Consider the following 22,317-nt stretch of genomic DNA (forward strand, 5'->3'; position numbering starts at 1 on the left):
ACGTGAAAAGTATTTGGAAAAAAGTGCTGCTTAACCATGTGTTGTTGACTTATTACATTATTTTCACTTGTGAGACATTTTGTAGAAGAGGCAAGCCACTTTATGCAAGGAGTTGCATAAATAGCACAACTTAAACATTTTGAAAATCAGTTAAAGTTAGTGTGGGACAATGTTATAGTTTTGTAGGTGCCCAACGGAAGAGGTCTTTGGTGATCATTCAGTATCAAAATTATATAATCAACAGAGCAACTATACTCACAGTAACAGTGAAGATTTGTTGTAGTTGCTCCAACTTACATTGATACTGCAACATATAACAGAAATTTGTGCCATCTAATCTGGATAAACTTAAATAATACACGCTCGTGAGCCATAACATTATTACCACCTGTTTAATAGTGTATAGGTCTACCATGGGGAATTTTAGTACCCCCAACGGCAGATGTTACAATGGAAGTGGATGAGCTGGCGTACTGGTAGCAAGACAGTGCAGAAACCTGCCGTGGAGGGCACAGGCAATATGCAGGATGGAGAACCCCATTGGTAGAGGTGTTTACCTGTGGGCAGTGGGAGGCTGGATGGGCCAGTGCTACTCGGAGCTACACCACCGCAGACGTCACATAGCTGACCATGCAGTGGGCTGTGTTGAGTGCTTAGCTGTCAGTTGTCCACGCCAGCTGTGTGCTGAGTTTTTCCCATACTTGTCTCTGTGTGGGTTTGAACCCTCTGCTTCCCGTATACTGACTTGCACAGCGAATTCTTTTCTCTCTCGTGGGGTTTCTGTTCCCCAGCTATTATCGAGCTACCATTGGCCTCTGAAGTATATTCGTCAACTGTATTGAAGCAATTTTGTCGAGCTTGTGTAGATACTAAAGGAACAAAAGACAGCAGTGATTCTGCAAGACATGTATTTGTGAAGTATATGGCACCAGGTGTCTACCCGCAGGTCGCACATTTTCCATATATTACTGGCTGGCAGTTTGTGGGCATGAAACTGGTGCTCGATAGTGTCAGAGACGTGTTCCATCAGGCAAATTTTGTGGCCAAAACGTCACGAGTTCACTGCTATCCTCCTCAAACAACTGTAATGTGTTCCTGGGACAGTTATTCTGCTGGAAGATGTCATTGGTGTCAGGGAAGACATCAAGCATGATGAAGAGATACAGGCAATCCACAAGAATGTTGTAACAACACAGCTGTTATGGTGCCCTCATTACTACTACAGGTCCCATGGAAGCCAAAGTGAATCTCCCCCATAGCATAATACTGCACGCATTGGACTGCATCCATGATGTAATGCATGTTTCAAACAGCTGTTTGTCTGGATATGACCATTGGCGTGATGTAACAAGACACAATCCGTTTGACCAAATAACACCTTTCCATTGATCCATGATCCAGTGTCTACGTCCCATGCCCAGTGCAATTGTTACAGATCAGTCATGGGTCAATACGGGAACACATAGGGGGTCGACTGATGTGGAGCCCCATTTTCGACAATATTTTCAGTGATGTGCACTAGCACTGTACTCCGCTGCCATATCTACCACAGACCGTTGCCTGTTGTGCTTTATAGAGTGGACAAGCCTCTGACCACCACATTCTGTGATTTGTCGTCTCATCGTGTCATCATTCTTCAACCACTTTTCGTAAGTGCTCTTGATAATAGCATGCGAACAGCCAACCAGTTTCTCCGTTTCTTAGTTGCCTGTTGCAGGTGTTGGGCCATAACAAATTGCCCTTTGTGAAAGCTGTTTGCGTGAGTGGGTTTCCCCATTTGCGGCCCATATTGTGGTTCTGCATTTGCCTCTTCCCCACTTGTATACTTCACTTGCTGAGTCACATGCCTGCTATGCCACCAGGTAACAGACAATCTTGTGGTGATAATGTTGTGACCCATCAGTGTATGAGATTGAGATTGCAAAAGATCAGGGCGCAGCTCACAGTTATTCACTGTCAATTTGGAGGTAAGTTTTTCAGCTAACTTATTTTTTTTTTTTTTTTTTTTTTTTTTTTTTTTTTTTTTTTTACCTGGTAGCATTGTTCCGCCTAGGCACTTAATTTTACCTGATCCAATATTTTGGGGTAATATGACACTACAATGTTTTCTCTGGAATTACCTGAGAATGATTCTGTCCAATCAGCCTGCAACTGTTGAAGAGTCATGAGAAGTTGTATGAGAATAAATCATGACTGACTGTTTACAACTGCATATAAATCAAAGGCCGTCAGGGAATGACTTTTATCAATAAATCATTAACAGTACATGTCATTTGAGCAACATTAATGTAAATATAATTAAGAAGAATGTATGATGTGTGCTTTTTACAAATGAAATATTTTTGTTTTTCTTTTACAAATGATGCTTATCTTGAAAATAATTAATTTGAATTGCTATAATCTCTATGAATTAGCATCAGCAGAGGGAGTTTACAGCCACCACACATCACTCTGTTGGGGATTAAATTCTAAAATACATCATGCAAAAAACTGATCATTTGGTTCATTTTATCATTATTTTCCCAGCAGCAGCCTTTCAGAATGAATATTACATTTAGAAACACACTGTCAGAAAATAGTCATTAATGAACTGTCCATAGTTATTATGTTCATGCACCAACATTCTTCTTCCCGAATGAAATGCACTTGAATTATCTCTGGGAGACAAATGTGAGAAGTATTTTAAACTAGTCATGAAATTAAAACTTGCCAGCACAGCAACTAGTGATTAAGGCAGTCACCCAGGCTAGATTCCAGTGTACAATCCAAATGTTCACACTGTGTCTGTGTTAGTACCTATGAGGTATCAATCTTAGATGGGTTGGTTTATGAGGAAAGAATGTGAATGCAGTTAGTGTAATGAGTCAGTCAGCTGTCGTCTATACCAGATGATCGCAGGAGACAAAAAGATTGCTTTCTGACTGTTAAATGGCATGCGATCAGTATATAAACATGTTGTGTTGATCCTGTGCTCTGAGACTTCCTGAGGGTAGCATTACTGAGGTGTAGCACTGATACTGTCTCTTGTCGAAGTCTTCATATTATATCAGGCTAGTGTATGATTAGTAGGATTGTTGGGGGTAATGCTGCCACCTGTGAGTTCCTGACACACACGTACCTATTTCTACACTCAAACATCATTACATGGAGTTTGGTATCTAGACAGTAACAAAGGGCTTCTGCACCCAATTGATTCTACTCCTTACTATGTAGGGCAATTGCTTGCCAAACCCTTGGACCTGTACATGGAGTTTGGTATCTAGACAGTAACAAAGGGCTTCTGCACCCAATTGATTCTACTCCTTACTATGTAGGGCAATTGCTTGCCAAACCCTTGGACCTGAAAATGGTATGCCAGAGTTGGGTGAAGAGTTCAAAAGGATCTAAGGGGATATAAGGAGGTTATCAGAAGCAACAATTGACACCAAATAGAATTAAAATTCATTCAAGTTTTACTGTGGAGGAAGAGCAAGGAGGAAATTAGGTATTGACATTTTTGTAAACAAGAAAATTAAAAATCAACATTAAAAACGTCAAAGATGAAAACACACCACTGTTAGGAGTTGCTTTTGCAGCCAAGAAAGACATTCCCACTTCCGTAACAAATGTGAACCCTGTAAAAAACAGACTAATGAGAATCTTCCTGATGTGTGCAAGTAAACACACACACACACACACACACTCACACTCACTCACTAATCAGTAGTACATGCATGCCGATCAATGTTGAAAATAAAACTAATCATGAAAGGGTACGCAGAACAAGGGAAATACTAGAAGTAGTACTATGTAATACTGCACAGAACAAAGTCAAAATCTTACTAGGTGTCTTCAGTGCACAGACAGGCAAACGGTTGGGAAATTCCCGGCACACTAATGAACCAATCAAACTGCTCTCACCGAGCGGGTGGCACAGTGGCTAGCACACTGGACTCGCATTCGGGAGGACAACGGTTCAATCCCGCGTCTGTCTATCCTGATTTAGGTTTCCCGTGATTTCCCTAAATCCCTCCAGACAAATGCTGGGATGCTTCCTTTGAAAGGGCACGGCCGACTTCCTTCCCCGTCCTTCCCTAATCCATTAAGACTGATGACCTTGTTGTCTGGTCTCCTCCCCCCAACAACCCAACCTAACATGCAGGCAGGCCAAAATGCTCAAAAATTAGTTGAAATCTGATGGATATTCAGCTGTAAAATCACGTCAGTACACTTCAAAAAGAAACCATCAAAACTCCCTCGTCATTGAATTCCAAACTGATCATGTAGCAATCTCTTATTCAAACCACAGAGAGATTATGAATATTCAAGTCAGAAAGGGTGAAAACATAGGCTCAGACCATTACCGGACAAGAATGAAGGCAAATGTAAAACCTCAGAGGTTCACAAAAGAAAGACACAAATCTCAAAGTTTGACAGTAGTAGTATACCACCGACTCTCATGGAAAAATTAAAGAAGTGGCAGTCACACAGTTGGTCACATTAAAAAAATAAATTGATTGAAACAGCTCAAACACTTATTCTTCACAGAAAAGGAAAAAGCACACTTGGTGGGACAAAGAATGTGCACATGCAATCTAGTCTTGGCAGGATGCTTACAACAATTGGAACAGTAGTAGTGAAGACCAAAAGGAAATACAAAAAGGACCAACTAGTTGAAACTGAGAAAGATTTTGAAATACTTCAAAGAACTACTTAACTATCTAGAACCAATACAAGGATTGCCACCATAAGAACCTGAGGACACAGTTGCCACTGAGGAGTTGTTTGAGGTGGAGGAATAGATGGTAATCACTCGGCGCGAGATCGGAATTTTAGGGTAGGTGGTCTAAAACTTCATAACTGCTGAATGAAGACGAAATTCCCACACAGATCAAAAAAATTCAGAAACAATAAAACATCAGAGGAACAAGAAATCATAGAAGAAATCCTCAAATCAGCATGCTCAAACATCATAGAAGAAATGATCAAAATCCTGCAAGACTTGGCTAATAGAACAGAAAATCGGAAAAAATACGAGGTGTGTTTTTTAAGTAAGGTCCGTTTTAACATAAGTACACATGGAAAGGTTATTTTAAAAAAGTGAATTTATTTTCAGAAAGTACATATTTCACTCTTATTTTTTGACATGGTTGCCAAGTTTGTTGAAACAAGTATCATACCTCTCGACCAATAAAATACCCTCTTCATAAAAACCTGCCGCCTGCTCCAATAACCAAGAGTTAACTGCCGTTTTCACGTCATCGTCATCATTGTAACAGTTGCCACTGAGGTGTTGTTTGTGGTGGAGGAATAGATGGTAATCGCTCAGTGCAAGATCAGGATTGTAGGGTGGGTGGTCTGAAGCTTCCCAGCCAAAACTGTCTAATAGATCGCGGGTCTGACCTGCAGTGTGAGGTCTTGCATTGTCATGGAGAAGGACAATTCCCTTTGTCAGCATGTCACATCTTTTGTTTTGAATCGCCCTTCTCAGGGTTTGGCAGTATGCTTCTGCATTGATAGTGGTTCCTCGTTGCATGAAGTTGACCAACTAAACACCATGCCTATCCCAAAACACCGACGTCATGATTTTGCGCTGGGACAGCGTCTGTTTGGCCTTTACCTTTACAGGTGAATATGTGTGTCTCCATTCCATGCTCTGTTGCTTCGATTCGGGTGTGATATGCGAAACCCATGTTTTGTCTCCAGTTATGATCTGACTCAAGAAGCCATCACCTTCTTCGTGATAATGAGTCAAGAACTTCATTGCACACTCAAATCTTTGGTTTTTATGATCCTCTGTTAGGAGTTTCAGGACCCAACGGGAGCACTGTTTCCTGAACTTTAGGTGTTTAGAAAGAGTGTTGTAAAGCACTGATCTCGACATGTCAGGAAATTCATTTGAGACACCTGCTATTGTGAAGTGCCTGTTCTCACGAATCCTTGCTTCAACTGAAGCCACCAAATCGTCTGTAATCAAAGAAGGGCGACCAGAGCGGTCCTCATCATGGATGTTGTCACGGCCATCTTTGAGTTCTCATACCCACTTATGCACTTTGCTTTTACTCATAACGGTATCACCGTACAATTTGCAAATCTGTCAATTAATTTCTGCAGCAGACAGGTTCCTTGCTGACAAAAACCGTATCACTGAGCGAACCTCACACGTGACGGGCGAGTTGATAGTCTTAAAGATCTTGAAAGCACAGAACAGAACCATACAGCTTAGCTACAGAGCTGAAACTGAGCACAGTTGTTCCCAAGGCTTGCCGGTACATGACGCATGCGCTCGTAGGGGTATGCACATGAACTACTAGTGTCTACAACAAAACGAACCTTACTTACAAGCGTGCCTCGTATGTTAATTCACTCATTACACAAGAAGAGAGACTGAACAGATGTGAATAATAACAGGGAATCTCATTAATATCAGTTGCATACAAAATGCCATCGGATGCTGCTCTCCATGCTACTCTATGCTGTGCAAGCTTCTTGATATGGCATCGACATAACCAGAAACAAAAAATAGAAGAACATCAGGCAGGATTTACACCAGGCTGTTCATATACATAGCAAATCTTGAACCTTATGTAAATGCTAAGACGTAAGAGAAATTGTAGATAAAATTTAGTCTGCACATTTTTTTATTTCTGAAAGACCTATGACTCAGTTGACTGTGAGTCACACTTCCATATATTAAAAGAACGAGGTCTACATGTGAAAACACTTGCAGTTATAAAATAGACACTTACAGACATGAAAGTCTGAGGTTAAATTTACGGCGAAAATCTCAGATCTTTTCGAAATAAAAACAGAGATAAGACAAGAAGATGGAATGTCTTCATTACTTTTCAACTACATTCTTGTGAATGTGAGCTAGAGTGGCACAAACAGAAGTAAGCCCTTAAAAGTGACCAGTCACTTCTACATCTACATCCATATTCTACAAAGTGAAGTACATGGCAGAGGATATTTCCCACTGTACCAGTTATTAGGGCTTTTTCCCTGTTCCATTCGCATGTAGAACGTGGGAAGAATGACCATTTAAATGTCTTTGTGTGTGACGCAATTAATCTGATCCTGCCCTCACAACCCCTAAAGCAGCAATATTTAGGGGTTGTAGTATATTCCTAGAGTCATAATTTAAAGCCAAATCTTAAACTTTTGTAGGTAGGCCTTTTTTCCATTTGAGTTCCTGAAGCATCTCTGTAACACAAGCATCTCTGTAACACTTGCTTGTTGTTCGAACCTAAAGGTAACAAGTCCAGCAGCCCGACTTTGACTTGGTTCAATGTCTTCCTTTAATCCGATCTGGTGCAGATTCCAAACAATTGAGCAGAACTCAAGAATAGGTCACTTATAGTCCCATATGTGGTCTCCTCTACAGATGAAACACACATTCCCAAAATTCTCCCAATTAATTGAAGTTGACCATTTGCCTTTCCTACTATGTTCCTCACAAGCCAGTTCCATTTCATATTGCTTTGCAGTGTTAAGTCCAGATATTTAAATTATGTGACTATATCAAACAGGACACTTCTAATGAATTAACAAACATAAAGATTTTTTTTCCCAACACATTTGCAGTAACTTACATTTTTTTTCATTTAGAGCCAGCTGCCATTCATTACACCAACTAGAAATTTTGTCTAAGTCATATTGTATCCTCCTACAGTCACTCACCTTTGACACCTTCCCCTACACCACAGTGACATCAGCAAACAACCCCAGACTGCTGCCCATCCTGTCTGCCATATCATTAATGTATATAGAAAATAATAGCGGCCTTATCACACTTTGCTGGGGCCCTCCTGATGATACCCTTGTCTCTGAACAACACTTGCTGTCGAGGACAAAATACTACGTACAGCTTCGAGCCACTCACGTATCTAAGGAACCTATTCCATATGCTCATACATTTGTTAATTGTCTGCAATGGGGTACTGTGTCAAATGCAGTGCAGAAATCTAGAACTCTGGAATCTGCCTGTTGCCCTTCATTCACAGTTCACAGAATATTATGTGAGAAAAGGACAAGATGATTTTCACATGAATGATGCTGTATAAAACTGTGCTAATTCATGGATGTTAAGCTTTTCAGTCTCTAGGATACTCAGAATATGTTCTAGAATTCTACAGCAAACCAATTTTGAGGATATTGGCCTGTAATTTTGCAGATCTGTTGTTTACCCCTTCTTTTGTACTGAGGTCGCCTGCACTTGGTTCCAGTTACTTGGGACTTTGTGACTGGGGAGAGAGTCATGATAAATGCAAGCCTTGTAAGAGGCCAATGTTGTAGAATACTCTTTATAAAACCAAACTGGGATTCCATCCAGACATGGCAACTTATTTGTTTTCAACTCTTTTACCAGGTGTACCGGTATGAAATGAGAGTTAGATACAAATGTGTCGATAGGGAACATTTGTTGTAAATGAGCCAAATTTATTTATTTATTTATTTTTGTATGACATCTGTCAAAGATATTTAGTATACATCAAGTCATGGAACAAACATCATCAATGTTTTCATCATGTTAACAATGTCGAATTTTGTACCAGAAAGTGATGATTTGCGGAAAGCATTAATTTTTTGTTTTCATTTGAAAAAAAGTGCTGCAGAGTTGCATCGAATGCTTGTCAAGGCATATGGTGATGATGCTGTGTCAGAAGCAACATGCAAAAGATGGTTTCAACGGTTCAGAAATAATGGTTTTGATGTAAGAAATGAAGAACGTGGAAGACCACCAAAAAAGTTCGAAGACGCAGAATTGCAAGCAATATTGGATGAAGATGATACTTTAAATGAGTCAGAAGCAAATGGCAGCAATGCTAAATGTTGCACAACAAACAATTTCTGACCGTTTGAAAGCTATGAGAAAGATCCAAACGTGTGGAAAGTGGGTGCCACATGAATTGAATGAAAGACAGATGGAAAACCGAAAAACCATTTGTCAAATTTTGCTTCAAAGACCTGAAAGAAAATCAATTTTGTATTGAATTGTTACTGGCGATGAAAAATGGATTTATTTTAAGAATCCTAAACGGGAAAAATCATGGGTTAATCTGGGACAACCTTCAACATCGACTGCAAAACCAGATCGATTCGGCAAGAAGACAATACTCTGTGTTTGGTGGGATCAGAAAGGTGTGGTGTATCATGAGCTTCTTAAACCCGGTGAAACTATGAATACTAATCGCTACAGACAACAAATGATCAATTTGAACTATGCATTGATCGAGAAAAGTCCAGAATGTGCCAGAAGACATGGCAAAGTAATTTTTTTACACGACAATGCACCTGCACACAAAGCAAAACTGGTTCAGGATACAATCAAAACACTTGGCTGGGAGCTGCTACCCCACCCGCCGTATTCACCAGACTTTGCCCCTTTGTTTTCATCAATGGGACACACATTGGCTGAGGAACACTTAGATTCCTACGAAGAAGTCGAAAATTGGGTGTCTGATTGGTTTGCTTCAAAAGACGAACATTTCTATTGGTGTGGTGTTCACAAATTGACAGAAAGGTGGTCAAAATGTATAGAAAGCAATGGTCAGTACTTTGAATAAAATGTTTTTACTTTTCAATTCAAAATTAGTGTTTCATTTTCTTTACTATCTTCAGCTGCCACATCAGACTGATCAACAAGTTACTTGATGGAAGCCTTAGACCCACTTAGTGATTTTACATAGGACCGAAATATTCTGGAGGTTCTCTGCCAGATCTTTTGCTAAGATATGATGGTGGTAGTTGTTGTACACTTCAAGCATAGATCTCTTCACAGGTGCACGTATCTCTGCCAACCTTTGCCTGTCATCATTTATGCGCTCACTTTTGAACCAAGAGTACAACAGCCTTTGCTTTCTTAACATTTTCTGAATTATTGCCATTCTAGTCCAAATAATCTATTATTCTACTGTCAGTAATTGATAACTATCATCTTAAAATCATAATTATAAGGAACAGTCAAATGAAAACAAGACAGAACGGAAAAAAAGAAAGTAAACTATTTATTATTTCAAAAGTAATTGCTATAACTGTTAATACATTTATCACACTGAGAGACAAGACAGTCAGTGCCTTAATGGAAAAATGTTTGCAGTTCCTTACAGAACCGTGATTGTACCCAGGCATGTATCTCTTCATCTGAAGCAAATTGATGGCCACAAATGTATTTTCCAGAGTGCCAAAAGTATGAAAAATCCTGTTGGGAAATATTGGAACTTTGTGGAGGATGTGTAAGGGCTTCCCACTGATACTTCTGCAACGTAAGCGAAATAAACTTGGCAACAGGTGGGAAGGCCCATCTGTCTCACTTTCATTTGACTGCCTCTTATTTGAATTATTACACATTATTTTCACATAGTATTATTTTTTGTGGCGCGATACATTCTGAAACATGCCTTTCTGCTGATGACCATTTTGCACCCATTTCGTTTCCTGAACCTGTGGTTCATCAAATGAGGAAACACCAGAAAAGAAGGTAAATAATTGTTTCAATATCAAAAAGAGAAATACTCACTTGAAATTTGATGCAATTATTGTTACACAAAGTCAGTATCATCATCTGAATAGGTGACGTCATTGTTCTCACTGTCGTTCTTAACAAAATTTTGCTCCAATTCAAACAAAATTTCTTCCTCTGTAAGAAAATGAGAAGCCTTGTCTTTCATTTCTTTACATACTAAATGAACAGCTGCTACCATTCAGCAACATGATTCCATACTACAAACACGTTCTACTGGCTGCTTTAGAATTACTTTTTCGCCATGTGTCGGCTGTTTTACAAACTACATGTCCCTTGCAACATGATGAAGAATGCTGAAACCTGTCAATACATGTGATTCGTATTGAAATTTTCGCATCATGTCAATTGATGGGCCTGACAGTCAAAGTGTTAAAATGGGGAGATAAAGAGGGAATGCATATTTGGTGAATAACCTTTACGTTGCAGATGCCATTGCGCAGTTCAACGCTACTGCAGATAAAATTCAACTACAATTGGAAGATCATAATACAGTTTCAAAGTAGATTAGTAAATTATTTATTACATGATTAAAGAAAGAGTACAAATTGATAATAAAATTATAGAAGCAGTTGATAAGTTTTTATATTTAGGGCAGTTGAAGAAGTGGCAGGGTAGACAAGGAGAGAAATAAACAATATAGACAAAAGATTGCCTGGAGTGTTTTTTGTGACTAAAACAGGGCTTTCAAAACAGTGATTCCAATGGGTCTCAAAAGGAAAGTTGGTTAGGTTAGGTTAGGTTTACAGTCGGTCTTGTATTACCAATTTTGACTTACAGCAGTAAGACATTGACATTTAATATCAAAATCACTCGAAATCTGATGATTGTTCAGCAGGCAGTGGAAGATGCTTGTTGAGGGAAAAGTGTAGAGGAGACATTTATCCAACAGTGCTTGTTTGATGGATGATGATGGTAAACTGCACTGTGTTATGGATAATCGTCATAGTAACACTGCCAGTTATTACTTTAATCAATCACACGTTTTGGAACTGTTAACACTGTATCTGTTGTATGTTATTCAGGTGGGGGAGCCTCCACCAGCATCGGGCTTGGTGAATGGTGAAGTTGAGACAGTTCTGTACCAGTCAGTAGCCTCATCTCTGCCCACAACTATGCCACAGATTGTGCATGTCTCTCAGTCCGAGCCTTCATCACCCAATAATTGTGGTGGACCCCTGTCTGCTCCGCAGCAGGTAAGTACTAATTGCCGTCTGCTTATGTTTGAGAGGCATGTAAATTCGTAATCATCAAACTGGATGGGTCCTGTGGTGAGCCATCTTCTTCATTTGTCTTCATTTGCCCATGCTACTGCAGTCAATTCAGGTCAAAGGTCTAGCAGGCTTATTCCTAAACCTACTTGTTGTCAGATATCGTCATTCATTATTTATTTGTATTTGTTTTCTAGAAGCAACATTGGAAGAACTTCTTTTCTGTGAACTGGAAACATTTTTTTATTTGATCCAGTAACTGTTGGTGTTTGTAATTTATATGTTAGTATATTTAGGAAGTACATTTTGTACAAGCTGATTTTAGGCACTTGTGGACATTTTCAGTCAAAATGTATCAGATGTACTGCATGGTAGAAATTGGAAGAAAGCATTTTGTATTCTGTTCCAGTTTCGTTGCGTATGGTAATCTCTGAGAAAATAATACTACCCAAGTCTGAAAATGTCATATGTATCTCCTCATCTGCAATCCACAGTTGGATTGTTGAAAAGTTCCTATTCACTGTCAAGCAAACTATCTTGGTTTCACTGATTTTAAGAAACATTTTTACGAGTTATTCATGCCGAAGATCTAATTTGGTTTGCATTGCCATTTCTGTCTTGTGCAAGATCAACAGAAACTAAGAAACTTCCTGGCAGATTAAAACTGTGTGCCGGACTGAGACTCGAACTCGGGACCTTTGCCTTTTACGGTCAAGTGCTCTACCACCTGAGCTCTCCAAGCACAACTCACACCCCGTCCCCACAGCTTTACTTCTGCCAGTGAGGATGGGGTGTGAGTCGTGCTTGGGTAGCTCAGATGCTAGAGCACAGTCCGCTGCAGAGTGAAAATCTCATTCTGGAAACAAAAACTAAAGCATTATTTGGAGCCTGCCTTTGAGTGCTTTTAAAACTTCATCAATTTTGATGAAGAATATGGATAAAAGATAGTTTCCTCATTGTACACCATTCTGTGTTACGATCATCCTTGACCTTTGATTCTGGACATATATACAATTCTTGGTTTCATAATGTAATCATCTTACATATATGATGATGTTATCAGAAACTTTCTAAGGCCACATATATTTTCATATATACCTGCTTGGTACACAGTTGTAGACTTTCTTGATGTCCACAAAAAAGTTATGATTTATTTTTCTCCCAGTACTTCTTGTAGAGCAGTTGCGTGACAAAAATTAGTTTAGTAGTTGCTCTGTAAGGTCTAAAATCAAGTTGTTGTTCAAGTGTGAATTAAACAGTTTTATTAGTTCATTTTGAAGAATCTTTAGTCCATGGGATCACAGAGTTTAACATCTGTAGTTGGTGCTGTCACTCTTTGTAGGTATTTCATTTTCATTTCAGATTGTGTTTAGAACTCTGTACGGGCACTGGTGCCCAATCTCTCCAAGTGCTCTGATAATTTCCACATGGAATTCATTTGATCCAGAATATCTATTGTTTTCCTTTTTATATACCACTTCTTCCATTACCTATCAGGTCGAGCAATCCACATTCATGCAACCTGAAACATGTAGGGATCTTTCTTATCACTTGATATGTCATTGCTGGAAGTTTTTCTGATTGGAGAGATAATTTTCAGTTTTTCTGGTCACTGTGATGCTGTATAACAGTGTTCTAGTTTTTCTGGTCGCTGTATAACAGCTTTTTAATTCTCATCTTATGATATTTGGGTAGTCAGCTCTTCCTTGCATTTGTGCTTCTCATCTGCTACCAACTGACTCAGCTTTGGGGTCCAGGCTCACTGGCCAGAGGCAGTGGTCATGTGAGTGGATTATTTTTTTTTTTTTTTTTTGGAAGAATGCCTTTTGGTCAAAAGCTCTCACGTTTAGCAGTGTTTTTGTTGTCCCTGTGTTACTTGAATAATCTATATTCAGTAGCAAACTTTCCTTTTCATTATATTGCCATTATTCCATCCTGGATTTTCCTTTGTTTGATTTCAGCTGTAGGCAAGTGTGAAATTACTGCTCTTGGGTTGCCTTGTTCTTTGTCTTCTTTCAGGGTCCAGTTCTTAAACAAATTTTAAATAATTCAAGTCAACACAAGAAGATTTAATTTTCATTTGATGTGTATTTATTGTCTTTGTGCAGATTGATGATTGATGAACATTATCAGCTGGTGGAAAATAAACTATGTAATTATCACTAAACAGGTCAGTAATCCACAAAGACTTTGAGGACTCTTATCTTAAGTGGATATCATCCACACTCAATCAAAGTTCAGTTTGAAATTTACAGAAGTGACTGACATTCTGACTTTCGAACAACTGTCATTGGTTACTAAACACACACTGCCTGTGACATTGTCGACTGCACCTGGTTAAAGACTGGCACAAAAAGATACTCACAAAGTGTTAAATTTGACAGAAACATAAAAGAAAAAAAAATTTAACACTTATACATATTTGACAGTTCTAATGCTTTGGACGACTTAAAGTGGTGAAGTATGTGTGTAAGCTCCCACTTCTTTAACGATATGATTTACTTGAGATTATCAGCCAACTTTCCTTGCTGGTTAGCTTGCTGCTGCAACCTCCTTTTCGCTTCTTCTCCAAAGCATATTTACTAGGAACAGGAATTTCTCAAGACTCTTTCTACTTATAAAAATACGCAGACATAGGCAGTTTCTTTTGCTTCACTTAACAATGTATATTTAAATATCTAACTTACACAAATCTCATTCTCCACATAAAAAAAAACACTGTCAAGTAAATCTCGTGTATCCAAGGGTTAGAAACACAAAGTTCAGGTACACATAAGAGAAAGATGGCTTAAAAACCAAGTCCATTCTCATCCTGAATCTGAATACACGTCTAATCCTCTCAAGTCCAAGACGAGCGTTAATTAACAATATTTCAACTTTTCTTCTTTTTTTTCACTAAAATAGTTGAAGCCCCCCCATAAACCATGGACCTTGCCGTTGGTGAGGAGGCTTCCATGCCTCAGCCATACAGATAGCCGTACCATAGGTGCAACCACAACGGAGGAGTATCTGTTAAGAGGCCAGACAAACATGTGGTTCCTGAAGAGGGGCAGCAGCCTTTTCAGTAGTTGCAGGGGCAACAATGTGGATTATTGACTGATCCGGCCTTGTAACACTAACCAAAACGGCCTTGCTGTGCTGGTACTGTGAACGGCTGAAAGCAAGGGGAAACTACAGCTGTAATTTTTCTCTAGAGCATGCAGCTTCCCTGTATGGTTAAATGATGATGGTATCCTCTTGGGTAAAATATTCCAGAGGTAAAATAGTCTCCCATTCAGATCTCCGGGCGGGGACTACTGAGGAGGACGTTGTTATCAGGAGAAAGAAAATTGGCTTTCTACGGATCGGAGCGTGGAATGTCAGATCACTTAATCGGGCAGGCAGGTTAGCAAATTTAAAAAGGGAAATGGATAGGTTAAATTTAGATATAGTGGGAATTAGTGAAGTTCGGTGGCAGGAGGAACAAGACTTTTAGTCAGGTGATTACAGGGTTATAAATACAAAATGAAATAGGGGTAGTGCAGGAGTAGCTTTAATAATGAATAAGAAAATAGCAGCGCAGTTAAGTTATTACAACTAGCGTAGTGAACACATTATTGTGGCCAAGATAGACACGAATCCCACGCCTGCCACAGTAGTACAAGTTTATATGCCAATTAGCTCCGCAGATGATGAAGAGATTAATGAAATGTATGATGAGATAAAAGAAATTATTCAGATAGTGAAGGGAGACGAAAATTTAATAGTCCTGGGGGACTGGAATTCGATAGTAGGAAAAGGAAGAGAAGGAAACGTAGTAGGTGGATATGGAATGGGGATAAGAAATGAAAGAAGAAGCCACCTGGTAGAATTTTGACAGTGTATAATGTAATCATGGCTAACACTTGGTTCAAGAATCATGAAAGTAGATTGTATACATGGAAGAGACCTGGAGATACTAGAAGGTTTCAGATAGATTATAGAATGGTAAGACAGAGATTTAGGAACCAGATTTTAAATTGTAAGACATTTCCAGGGGCAGATGTGGACTCTGACCACAATCTATTGGTTATGAATTGTAGATTAAAACTGAAGAAACTGCAAAAAGGTGGGAATTTAAGGAGATGGGACCTGGATAAACTGAAAGAACCAGAGGTTGTAGAGAGTTTCAGGGAGAGCATTAGGGAACAATGGACAGGAATGGGGGAAAGAAATACCGTAGAAGAAGAATGGGTAGCTTTGATAGATGAAATAATGAAAGCAGCAGAGGATCAAGTAGGTAAAAAGACGAGGGCTAGTAGAAATCCTTGGGTAACGGAAAGATACATTGAATTTAATGGATGAAAGGAGAAACTATAAAAATGCAGTAAATGAAGTAGGCAAAAAGGAATAGAAAAGTCTCAAAAATGAGATCAACAAGAAGTGCAAAATGGCTAAGCAAGGATGGCTAGAGGACAAATGTAAGGATGTAGAGGCATATCTCATGGGGTTAAGATACATACTGCCTACAGGAAAATTAGAGAACCTATGGAGGAAAGAGAACCACTTGTATGAATATCAAGAGCTCAGATGGCAACCCAGTTCAAAGTAAAGAACACAAAGCAGAAAGGTGGAAGGAGTATATAGAGGGTGTATACAAGGGCGATGTACTTGATGACAGTATTATGGAAATGGAAGAGGATGTAGATGAAGATGAAATGAGAGATATGATACTGCATGTAGAGTTTGACAGAGCACTGAAAGACCTGAGTCGAAACAAGGCCCTGGGAGTAGACAACATTCCATTAGAACTACTGACAGCCTTGGGAGAGCCAGTCCTGACAAAACTCTACCCTCTGGTGAGCATGGAGACAGGTGAAATATCCTCAGACTTCAAGAAAAATAAAATAATTCCAATCCCAAAGAAAGCAGGTGTTGACAGATGTGAAAATACCCGAACTATCAGTTTAATAAGTCACGGCTGCAAAATACTAATGCGAATTCTTTACAGACAAATGAAAAACTGGTCGAAGCGGACCTCGTGGAAGATCGGTTTGGATTCCGTAGACATGTTGGAACACGTGAGGCAATACTGACAATACCACTTATCTTAGAAGAAAGATTAAGGAAAGGCAAACCTACGTTTCTAGCATTTATAGACTTAGAGAAAGCTTTTGACAGTGTTGACTGGACTACTCTCTTTCAAATTCTGAAGGTGCTGCTAGGGGTAAAATACAGGGAGCGAAAGGCTATTTACAATTTGTGCAGAAACCAGATGGCAGTTATAAGAGTTGAGGGGCATGAAAGGAAAGCAGTGATTGGGAAGGGAGTGAGACAGGGTTGTAGTCTATCTCCGATGTTGTTGAATCTGTATATTGAGCAGGCAGAAATATTTGGAGTTGGAATTAAAATCTATGGAGAAGAAATAAAAACTTTGAGGTTCGCCGATGACATTGTAATTCTGTCAGAGACAGCAAAGGATATGGAAGAGCAGTTGAACGGAATGGACAATGTCTTGGAAGGAGGATATAAGATGAACATCAACAAAAGCAAACTGAGGGTGATGGAATGTAGTTGAATGAAATCGGGTGATGCTGAGGGAATTAGTTTAGGAAATGAGACACTTAAAGTAGTAGACGACTTTTGCTATTTGGGGAGCAAAATAACTGATGATGGTCAAAGTGGAGAGGATATGAAATGTAGACTGCAATGGCAAGGGAAGCTTTTCTGAAGAAGAGAAATTTGTTAACATCGAGTATAGATTTAAGTGTCAGGAAGTCTTTTCTGAATGTATTTGTATGTAGTTTAGCAATGTATGGAAGTGAATCACGGACGAAAAATAGTTTGGACAAGAAGAGAATAGAATCTTTCAAAATGTGGTGCTACAGAAGAATGCTGAAGATTAGATGGGTAGATCACATAACTAATGAGGAGCTATTGAATAGAATTGGGGAGAAGAGGAATTTGTGGCACAACTTGACTAGAATGAGGGATCGGTTGGTAGGACATGTTCTGAGGCATCAAGAAATCACCAATTTAGTACTGGAGGGCAGTGTGGAGGGTAAAAATCATAGAGGGAGACCAAGAGATGAATACACTAAGCAGGTTCAGAAGGATATGGGTTGCAGTAGGTACTGGGAGATGAAGATGCTTGCACAGGATAGAGTAGCATGGAGAGCTGCATCAAACCAGTCTCTGGACTGAAGACCACAACAACAACAACAACAACAACAGATAGTCAAGTTATAAAACAGCACAGAATAGATAAACACTCCTTGTTCTTTCATTACTTCCATGACGCGACTGGCAAACACTTGTCTGTGCTGTTCGACCACCGTGTCTACAGTCTTCCTTCTACACACTTTGGACCTGTACACAGAAACAGGCGATGCACAGTAGATAGGCTCTCTCACACTTATATTTAAAATATCATGTGTTTGAGGTGGTAGAAGGCCGAGTGGTTCTAGAATTTATGTTGAATTTCTCGAAACACTACACAGTGAAGTTCCTTTTGCTGTTGACAATCTAGCTTTCAAATGGCATGAATATCAGTATTTATTTTTGTGAATGGAAGATTTTTCAAGAATCTAAAATTTTGCATTTGATTATTTCAACAACAAACATTTTTGTAATAAAATTATGAATTTTTGAAACATAAAAGGTATTGGTACAAGACAATAACACAGTTTTTTTATAGTAATGAATGTTCTGGCAGAATGTAAATAATTTGATAGTAAAGGAGACCACTCACGGAATAGCAGAGGTGTTGACTTGTCAATTTTGGTATAAATCCTCCCAACGATCTAGAATACAATCCCCTGCCCCCCCCCCCCCCCCCCTCTTCACACACACACACACACACACACACTCACTCACTACCTGTGAGCTTACAGTGTTGTGTTGTGTCTATGTGTACAGAAGCTTGTGAAATAAGGTGTATATGCCACAGTACAACTGGGAACTCTGAGAAAAACGAAGCAATTTTTTTAATGAGGGAAAATCTGAAGCAATAAAATATAAATGAGAGAATAACATCAAAATAAAACTTTAGTTGCAAAGAAAATGCACCATTTACAACAATGTAACAAATTGTGCACACAAGCGTCTGCCGATAGCGAAATGTGTCAAAGCCTTTAGGACGAAGGCTATGCAATACTTCATAACAGTAGACTGCTTTTGATGAGCAGGATGTCACAGCTGTTTACATTTATAACAGGTTGCAGAAAAATATTGTGAATTTGAGGAGTGGTACTTGGGAAGCTTGTGAATTACCTCAGGGAGTCACACCTAGTGATACGTGGCTGGCGACCACGGGGCCCCGAGCTGAGTCCTGGCATTGCTTCCACTTACTTATGCCAGGCTCCTCACTTTTATCTTTCCTATCTGGCCACCCTCGGCCAGCTCTTGTTCTTTTCCGACCCTGACGCTATTAGGTTTCGAGGGCTAGGGGTCTTTCATTCTCCAACCTATACTTCTCATGCAGCATCTGACCCGGAGCGGGCGGCTGCAAAAGGCGTCTGTATCCCATGTTAGGGGCGGCCTCCAGAACTGCGGAAGGCAACGGAATACCACCACAGATTATCTTCCCTGCATAATGCAGTCTCCATTTTATGCACAAAAAATGGCTTCCTCTCATGTTAAATCAGTGTCCGGAGGTAAAATAGTCCCCCATTCGGATCTCCAGGGGGGACAACTTGAAAGGAGGCAAAAAATCAAAACGAGAATTGGTACCTGGAATGTCAGAACTCTGCTACACGCAGGAAAACTAGAAAACCTTAAAAGAGAGATGGAAAAGAATCATATGGACCTCGTAGGAGTTGCTGAGGTAAGATGGAATGGACGTGGAGAGTTGCAGTCAGATGAATATGTATTCTACTACTCAGGAGGAGAAGTAAAAGGAATTAATGGAGTAGGAATGATTATGACAAAGGAATTGGCTAAATGTGTGGAATATGTAGACTATGCAAATGACCGGGTTATTGGTGTAAGGCTGAAAGGAGCACAAAAAGATTTACTGATTGTCCAGGTGTATATGCCAACTTCAGAACATGATGACCAAATTGTAGAGGAAACGTACAATGTAATAGAGAGAATAATGGACGAAAATAAAAAATGCTGCAAAATAGTAATGGGAGACTGGAACGCCATTGTGGGAGAAGGGAAAGAGGGAAACATAGTAGGCAGTCATGGTCTTGGAAAGAGAAATGACAGAGGTGAATGGTTAATTGACTTCTGCAGGGAAAGGCAGCTGATAGCGGCAAACACATGGTTCAAGAACCATAAGAGGAGGCTCTACACTTGGAAATCACCAGGGGATAAATATAGAAACCAAATCGATTTTATACTGGTAGAAGAAAGATACAGGAATGGAATCAAGAAGGTGCACACATTACCAGGTGCAGATATTAATAGTGACCACAACTTACTTATGGCAAAAATAGAAATAAGAATGAAAAAACTGAAAAAAGGCGACAATGGTGAAGAAGTGGGATCTAGAGAAGATAAGGTCCAACAAAGAACAAATTACAGAAATGCTGTCTCGGGACTTTCTAAACACATTACGAGACAAAGAAGCACCTGATAATGCCAACGAGTACTGGAATATGCTGAAAGAAGGAATCATTAAAGCAGGACAGCAAAATATAGGATATGTAAAAGGGAAAAGGTCAAAAAAACCATGGGTCACACAAGAAATGATTTCCAAGATGGAGGAGAGAAGAAAATTGGAAAAACAAGAACACTGAAGATGCAAGAAAGATATACCGAAGGTTAAATAACGAACTGCGAAGAGAAACAGAGCAGGCTAGGAAAAAATGGCTAAAAGAGGAGTGTGATGAAATTGAAGAACTGGACAGGAAGGGAAGATACGACTTACTATACAACAGAGTAAAGACTATGACATGGGAACGAAACAGAGCAGGAAGTGCTACTATGGAAATTTTGAGTAAAGACAAAAGAGGTAGTGTACTAAGATCGTGACGATGTCCTCCAGAGATGGGAAGAATATATAAAAGAGCTATATGACACAAATAGCAAACCAGAAACTCTGGAACTTGAATCGCACAACAGTGTAAGTGATGAAGAGAAAGGACCGACCATCATAATGGAAGAAGTAAAGTCTGCCATTGCTGCAATGAAAAATGGCAAAGCAGTAGGTACAAATACAATACCGGGAGAAATACTTAAATTGCTTGAACCACAATGGAATAAGAGAAATATTGAGGTTATGTAATAAAATATATGACAGTGGTGAATGGCCTGAGGACTTTTTGACAACAGTAATGATTCCATTACCGAAAAAACAAGGAACCAAGAAATGCAGCGAGCACAGGACAATCAGCCTCATTTCACATGCAGCCAAAGTGATGTTAAGAATAATTAATAAAAGACTTGAAAAAGTAATAGAGGAGAATCTTGGCGAGGAGCAGTTTGGCTTTAGACGGAATACGGGCACCAGAGATGCAATAGGGCTCCTACGGATCTTGGGAGAAAGGTTTATTGAAAAAGGAAGAGACCTATATATGTGCTTCATCGATTTAAAAAAGGCATTTGACAATGTGGTTTGGGACAAGCTGGTGACTATTATGAGGGAAAAGAGAGTGGACTGGAAAACCAGAAGACTTATAAACTCATTGTACCTTAATCAAAAAGTTTCAGTTAAAGTGAGAGGAGAAAGTGCAAACTGGATCAGACTAGGGAAAGGAGTAAGACAATGATGCTGTTTATCACCTACTCTTTTCAACCTGTACTTGGAAAATATGATTGACCAATGCTCATTAGATGACAAAGGAGTAGAAATTGGAGGAAGAAGAGTAGGGTGCTTGAGATTTGCTGATGACATGGTCCTTCTAGCCACAGGGGAAAAATAATTACAGGATTTGGTGGACACCATTGCAACTAACGGAAAAAAATATGGAATGAAAATTAACACAAATAAAACAAAAGTATTGGCAATAGGAGGAAATAAGGAAATAAAAATTGTGCTGAATGGAAAAACACTAGAACAGGTGCAAAATTTTAAGTATCTTGGAAGCAGGATAGACACCGACTGGAAGTGCACCACAGAAATTAAAACAAGGATAGCAATGGCAAAAGAGGCGTTTTATAAGAAAAGGAGAATCTTCTGCAGCGGTATGGACAGAGAACTCAGAAGGAGACTCATAAAATGTCTTGTATGGAGTGTTCTTCTATATGGCGCTGAAACATGGACTATGAGGAAAAAAGACAGAGAAAGGCTGGAGGCTTTTGAGATCTGGACATGGCGGAAGATGGAAAGAATAAGTTGGATGGACAGAGTAAAAAATGAAGAGGTACTGATAAGAGTGGGAGAGAAAAGGCAGTTACTAGATGTAATAAAGAGAAGAAAAAGAAATTGGATTGGGCATATATTAAGAAAGAATGACGGACTGATAAAAACAGTTTTAGAAGGTTATGTAGAAGGGAAAAGGAAGCGAGGAAGGAAGAGATCCCAGATACTGGATGACATGATGGACGGTACAACATACAGCAGCCTTAAGAAGGAAGCAATGGATCACAGAAAATGGAGAGGCAAAGGACCTGCTAATATAGCAGATAACTGATGATGATGATGACTTGGGAAGTGAATTTCCATTTACATAAGATGGATTATGTTATGTATGAGAATGT

At 39.4% G+C, this 22,317-nt stretch overlaps 1 protein-coding gene across 3 annotated transcripts in view; it reads left to right on the forward strand.

The window, feature by feature from the left end:
* The window catches only part of LOC124619388 (zinc finger protein 160-like), a 219,771-nt gene that overhangs the window by 23,603 nt on the left and 173,851 nt on the right, over positions 1–22,317 (forward strand). For all 3 annotated transcript variants that reach the window (XM_047145734.1, XM_047145733.1, XM_047145735.1), the window contains exon 4: positions 11,527–11,697. In XM_047145734.1, coding sequence (XP_047001690.1) covers positions 11,527–11,697 — 171 coding nt within the window. The remainder of the gene's footprint in view (positions 1–11,526; positions 11,698–22,317) is intronic.

Source organism: Schistocerca americana, chromosome 6 (assembly GCF_021461395.2).
Source record: "Schistocerca americana isolate TAMUIC-IGC-003095 chromosome 6, iqSchAmer2.1, whole genome shotgun sequence".
Classification (NCBI taxonomy): Eukaryota; Metazoa; Arthropoda; class Insecta; order Orthoptera; family Acrididae; genus Schistocerca; species Schistocerca americana.